The following is a 6899-nucleotide window of genomic DNA, read 5'->3' on the forward strand; positions in this document are numbered from 1 at the left end:
AAAAAAAAAAAAATGGAAGAAAGAGCAAGTAACTCTGTAGTGTCCCCCCTCTGAATATTTTGTCATTCAGACAAAATATTGTCTGAATACTTCAGAGAGTAGTGACTGAAACTTTTGTCCTCCATTCTATTTTGGTCAGTAAACACCTTTCCTGCTGGAACCATCCTCTTTCCTGTTTTTCATTTCTCCTTGAGTTTCAAATAAGCAAAGGCTTTTGTAGGATCACAGCAATTTATTTATTTATTTGAGATGGGGTTTCACTCTTTTTTTTTTATTATTATGCTTTAAGTTTTAGGGTACATGTGCACAATGTGCAGGTTTGTTACATATGTATACATGTGCCATGTTGGTGTGCTATACCTGCTAATTCATCATTTACATTAGGTATATCTCCTAATGCTATCCCTCCCCTATCTCCCCACCCCACGACAGGGGGGTTTCACTCTTGTTGCCCAGGCTGGAGTGCAGTGGTGCAATCTCGGCTAACTGCAACCGCCGCCTCCTGGGTTCAAGCGATTCTCCTGCCTCAGCCTCCCTAGAAGCTGGGACTACAGGCACCCGCCACCATGCCCAGCTAATTTTTTTGTATTTTTAGTAGAGACAGGGTTTCACCGTATTCACCAGGATGGTCTTGCTCTCCTGACCTCGTGATCTGCCTGCCTCGGCCTCCCAAAGTGCTGGGATTACATGTGTGAGCCACTGCAGCCGGCCTACAGCAATTCATAAAATGAAATAAAATACACATCGCCCTTGTACCTGTTATATGCCTTGCCCCTGGCCAAGCAAGCTCTGTCCTTGCTATAACCCATTCAGTGCTCATGGGGCACTCACAAGTAGGCAGTGGCATCTCCATGTTAGAGCTGAGGATGCTGAGGCTCAGCAAGTTCTCTTTGCTCACCAAGGATGCCCCAGCTAGTCACAGTGAGAACATGGGCCCCGTGTCTGCCTGACTCCATGGTGCAATTGCTGTCATTTCTCTACAGTGGGATCTCTCAGAGACTCAGCTAGGATGAGTGCTCAAGCATTTTCCCTTTGTAGCAAATTTGTTGGAAATAATTTCAAGCTGAAACACAAAATTTGCTGATCTGGTACAAAGAACTTCTGTAGCCCCTCGCGTGTGTAACCCAGTGATAAATACCTTGGTGCACTTTGTCTGTGAGCAGAACTGGTGGCTCCTCCAGTCCCTCCAGGGGGACCTACAGCTCCAGAAGGCTCTCAGGGAATGAAAGGTGCTGGTCTCTTCCTACCCTATATCATGTGGGTTTCTGCTCTTAACATGGCAGTCTTGGAGCCCTTGTAAAGTTACTGGGCTCTGTCTCAGACCCCAACCAGGACCAGGCTCCCATGAGGAGGAAGAGAAATGCTCAGACACATGTCTCAGAAGTGAGATGCCTGTGATATGGGCCAGCTCTGCCAGGGCATCATGAAACATGGGCCAGGAGAGGCCACATTCATCCATGCAGACAGGCTGAGATGCATGAATGCACTGTCTCAATTATACCAGGAGGCATCTGTGTGTGGGTTCTGATGATAACCTGTGAAGAGTCTGTACTGTTCACAGCTGTGACCCCAGCAGTGGTGCTGGAGTTGATGTGCTCCACCCATCCTCTTGCTTCAGGGAAAGTCACAGTAGAATCAGCGAGAATACAACCTAAATCATAACTTGATCACTTATTAGGACTCTTCCCCACCCGCTCAACTAATAATATGTACAGTGTTTCAGAAGTTTGAGAACATGTTTTTCATTTTCTCCTGAAAATGCAAACAATATTCAAAGTATAATTTTAAGAAGACTTAGTATTCTGAAAAAGAGAGATAAGAGGACCTAACGAAATTAAGTGTCTAGAATTAAAAACATTCCTAGACATTGATTCTAAATCACACACGCAGAGGACAAGAATGGGAAGCCTGGGTTTGACCAGCCTTCCCCAGCCAGATTTGTCCTTTTGAGATGTTTCCCCGTCTGCCCGATACGAACTACCATGAAGTCGCATTGAGTGTCCTGAGTGATGGTTAATGATCAGTAAACTGTGCCCTGAGCAGCTAAGGAAGCCACATGAGGCGGAGTGAAGGGCTCAGGGGCACCAAGTCCCAGAAGCTGGAAGGGACACCGTGCAGGGCTGTGCCAGGGAGGAGCCAGCCTGACTCCAGGGAAGAGTCTGTATGAGGGAGTGGTGAGAGGTGATGCTGGATAGGAACATGGGACAGAGGTTAGAAGGAGCACAAAGGCAGGGCAAGAGGGGAGAGTTGCACAGTGGGCAGTGGAGAGTTTTCAGAAGCAGAGTAGGGACGTGGAAAGAATGGGACTTCTGGGCAATAAAATCGCTGAGACAATTGCTAGTATGGAGATGGCAGAATCAGAGATAGCAGTTGGGGGCATGTATGAAGCCAGGCATCAGTAATGAGTCTGATACACTGTGCTCTCAGGAAGATGAAGGAGAACAGATACACAGAAGGCATTTTTAAGAAAGCCTAGAGAAACCTTGATGAGAATGAGGATGTGCAGAGGGGAGAGAGAGGAGCCCTGCAGCAACGTGGATCAAGCCCTGCAGGCCCCGTCCCTCTTCTGAGGCAGATCTGGACTGGTGTGAGGCCACTGGAAGTCTTTCCTTAGTCCATTTTCTGAGAGTGTGATCTCCTCTTCCTGTGGAAATAGCGATAATTTTTATGAGGGGTGCTGCCCGGACCCCACTGGAGGAGTGGGTAAGATGAGGACTGTGCTCAGTGTTATCTCCCTACAGAACCACACATGCTAATCGGTAATACCTGTGGCCCCTAAGTGTCTGTGAGGGGACTGGTCCCTCTACAACATTGCTTATGGCTGCGGACACCCACTATATGGCAATGAGATGTATATGTGTGGGCAGGTGGTAAAGTAATTATAGGCAATGGAAGTTCAAAATGTTTCAGAACTCTAAAAAGTTCGCCTCATGTAGTATTTGGTCTGTTGTAGGGGGCCCCAAGCCCCTGGGGCTGTGGTCAGCTACCTGTCCTGGGCCTGTTAGGCACCAGGCCGCACAGCAGGATATGAGCAGCCGGCAAGCGAGCATTCCCGCCTGAGCCCGCCTCCTGTCAGGTCGGTGGTGGCATTAGATTCTCATAGAAGCGCAAACCCTATTGTGAACTGTGCATGAAAGGGATCTAGGTTGTGTGCTCCTTATGAGAATTTAATTAATGCCTGATGATCTGAGGTGGAACAGTTTCATCCCAAAACGATCCCCCTCTTTTCACATCCACCACCCCTGGTCTGTGGAAAAATTGTCTTCCACGAAACCAGTCTCTGGGGCAAAGAAGCTTGGAGACTGCTGGTCTACAGTGTCCCAAAACCCTTTTCTATGGTTCCTTCCCAAAGCCTGGAGGCTCTGAGTCCTCCCCTGTTCTTATACTCCTGTGTGTTGAGAAAAACAGCATTTCCTATGCTCTGAAGGCTCTCCAGAACATTCTTTCTAGGTTGCAGGATGGAGATTAATAATAACAGAATAATCGGCATGGCCTTGTTAGCCAATCCAAAGCCTTCTGGGCTGAAGTGGGGGTTTTTCACTTCAGGGACATCCAGCCTGGGTACCTTCCATCTCAGCATCCCCAGGCACAGACAGGAAGTGACATCACCCCATTTACATGATGTCTGTCTTTGTGGCCTGGGCCACTGGGTGGCTTACCTCAGAGGCAGGGACACCAGAGATGGGTGTTCTGGGCATGATTAACAAAGGGAAAACTGAGAGCGTTCCTACTGAAGCCCCTTCTCCTTTCAGCTCCCACCCAGGCGGACTGTCCTTACGGACCTTGGAGCGGAGACTTGAGCCACCACCTGTCAGAGGTGCCGGCTTCACAGGCACAGCCAGAGCCGAGAACCCTGGTGCCCAATTGTCTGCGACTGCAGCTGGATCAAGGGTTTGACTGTGGCTATGGCGTAGCCAGGCGGGGCGTTTCCTCCACCACCTGCAGCTTCACAGCCAACGCTGATCTTGGGAAGCAATGGCCCTCCCAAGGTAGGGAAGGAAAGGGAACCACGAAGCTCTAATCCGGGTGTCGGTGATCATGGTGCTGTGAGGGGAGGAGGCAATGGGGTCTCTTCGCGCTCCCTCAGAGTCAAGTAGAAATCCACAATGTTCCAACCCAGTGAGGTGAGCAAGAGCCTGGGGTTTAGAATCAAATCTGCTCTCAGGTCCTGGGTTTAACCCTTACTCATTATTCACCTCGGCCAAGTCATTTGTGGTGTTGGCATTTACATCTCAGTTCTGTCATCGGAAAGACCTGAAAAATAATATCTACATTCAATCATTGTTGATAGCATTAATTATGATAATTTCCAAAGGGCTAACTAAATAAAAATTGCTCAATAAATCTATGAATATATGTTATCTAATTCTGTTATCTTTCTGGTAAATTAGCATTTAGGACATGACTTCACATGCAGTTTCATCTGAGGAAGAGTAACTGTTAGGATCTCTACTTTCTAGGGACCCCTCTTCCTGTGTTTTCTTAGAAAGTCTCTTTTGCCAGTTTTCTTCCTCTCCGTCAGCATCCCTTTTTAAGTCAATTTTTCCCTATTGAGCACTTTCAGTAACAACATATTAGGCACATTCAGTAACAGTGCAAACCCTGGGCCCGCAAGTCAGTCGCCTGACATATCCAGCTTCTTGCTCTGTTTCTTCCCCTCATTTTGAAATAAAGGAATAAAAGGGCAACCTTCTCATGGAAAGTGTACATATCTGTGTCTTTTCTGAAACTCCATTTAGTTCATCATCTCCACTCACGTCCACGGTAATATCCTCAGTTTCATTCTCACAGGGATCCACTTCTGCTCAGATTTCCTTAAAACCCTGGGTCGTGTTCATCCTTACTCTCTGTCCTACTCAATATCTCCTCCTGGAGCCTCCGAGGCTGCCTGTTGTTCATCTGTCAGGCAATGCCCTCAACTGAGGAATAAGGAGACCCAAGTCCTCAGGAGGAGGGAGGGTCACGTGAGGTAATGAGCACCATCTGGGTCCCTGCAGAGGACACACGGAAGACGCTCAGTGAGTGTCGGGGGATGCGTAGTCCCTGACATGTGCCCTGATAACTTCTAGTATTTAAACTGATTTCTTCCCACTGATGTCTCTTTTGCTTCTCTGTGGATTCCCAGTCAGGACTCACCCCGCTAGCTCCACATTCTAACCTGCTGGCTTTCCCAGGAGTGCAGAGCACTAACCAGGCTCCAGGCAAGAGGACAGAGTGAATGCCTTTTGTTTCATTCTCCTTTACCTGGTGGTGACTTCTCCCTGTTGTCTAATAGGGCATTTGTTTCTCACCATGTCTTCTCTCTCTCGTTCGTCTTATTTTTCTAAAAGTTTTTCGAATTTCAATGGACCAGATTATAATGTTAGTGATTATAATGTTAATTCAACATCTTCCACATCCCTGTGTAATTTCTTCCAATAGATTTTTATATATAAATATATGCATTTATGTCATTTGTCATATACATTATGCATATTTGGCATATGTTTTATAAAATGTATATATATGCAATATACGTATGATCATTTCATCAATATCCCGAGTTTAGTCTTCCCAATTCTTTTCTCTCATATATTCATTTAACGTTGATTTTGCTTGATTTTTAGAATCTCCTCCCTCCCAAAACACAGCCTGTTTCCAGTGTGATTTCCTTGCCTTTGCCTTATCTACCTGGAAGCTATTTGTGTTTATTAATCCTAAGTTTCTTGAATACGTTTGTCAATTGGGATCACCTTTTCCTCCTGGCAATCTTGTCATTACTGGGTGATGCATGAAAAATCAACAATACAGAAAATACCAAAATGTATTCCTTGGCTTCCCTTTACCCCTTGGACTTTCTTGCCCAAGGCCACTTTCCTTCTCTGATGTTCCTCTTGGGTGGAAGATAAAGTCACAGTAAGATCATGGATAACAGTGAACGCTGTTGGGTGTGGTTTCATTTTCAGAGCTGGATTTAGAGCTTTCCCTTGGAATGAAGAACCCTCCCCAGCTAGAAGGTGATGCTCTTGAAGGCTCAGCTGACAACACACATGAGCATCAAGTCACTGGCCACATTCATGCTGCAAGTGTCCTAAAACCAAAGATGATCAAAAGAAAACTGCTGTTCAGCAAGTGGAGACTGGCATGCAGATTCCCTGGCCTGCAAGCTTAGGGTACAAAGGTAATCACATCTATGGCTGTTAGCTGCACTCACTCCTTATTTCTGTCTATGATGACAGCTCATTCTCCCGTTGCTTTTCTCTTCCCTGTTTGTTCTCTCCAGCAGCTGCTGTCACCTCTGTCTGGTCTTACCTCTGTGTCTCACGGGCTGCCACCCTGCCAAGACCTTCCATTCCCATCTCCATCTGCTCTTTGCTCTCTGAACTCTGCTCTGTTCCCACTGCTACTGTCTTGGGAGTCCCTCTCGCTTCAGAGTTTTGTTGGTCTAGATATTGAGAATATTGCTAAAATGCCTTAAGGTGTAACCAGGTGTGGAATCAACTTCAGGGAATTGGGAAAATAAGTTGGGCCATGGTTACAATCCCCGCTCTCTCTTTGCTAACTTCCTGTAGACTCTCTTGTTTTTCTTTTCTTTCCTGAACCCCTTGGAAAGAATACTTATGATTATATTTCTCTTTTTTCATGTTTTATTTGTAACCAACCAAACAGGCAGCAATGAAATCATATTTTTTTGTAAAACTTTATTCCTGTCCTAGGCAAGGTGACCCAACAGCCTCTCATGACTGTTGAGACCTCCAGACTGGAGCTTTTTTTCTCCCTCCTTCCAAATGCTATTGAAAGGGCCTGAGGCTGGGCTGTAGTTCCCAGGTAGTTAATAGCAACCCATATGGCCTTAGTTTAATCTTAGCCCTGTGGCATCGCTGATCCTGTGTTGTGAAAGGCAGAACTGGATGTGGATG

General features: G+C 46.4%; 1 protein-coding gene across 1 annotated transcript in view; it reads left to right on the forward strand.

Annotated features, from left to right (window-relative positions):
- Window positions 1-6151, forward strand: part of LOC105508938 (putative neuroblastoma breakpoint family member 7) — a 15872-nt gene extending 9721 nt beyond the window's left edge. Inside the window, exons 9-10 of the mRNA XM_011937964.1 lie at window positions 3753-3989; window positions 5946-6151. Coding sequence (XP_011793354.1) covers window positions 3753-3989; window positions 5946-6151 — 443 coding nt within the window. The remainder of the gene's footprint in view (window positions 1-3752; window positions 3990-5945) is intronic.
- The last annotated feature ends 748 nt before the right edge of the window (window positions 6152-6899 follow it).

The sequence above is a fragment of the Colobus angolensis genome, unplaced genomic scaffold (assembly GCF_000951035.1).
Source record: "Colobus angolensis palliatus isolate OR3802 unplaced genomic scaffold, Cang.pa_1.0 Scaffold169, whole genome shotgun sequence".
In the NCBI taxonomy this organism is placed as follows: domain Eukaryota; kingdom Metazoa; phylum Chordata; class Mammalia; order Primates; family Cercopithecidae; genus Colobus; species Colobus angolensis.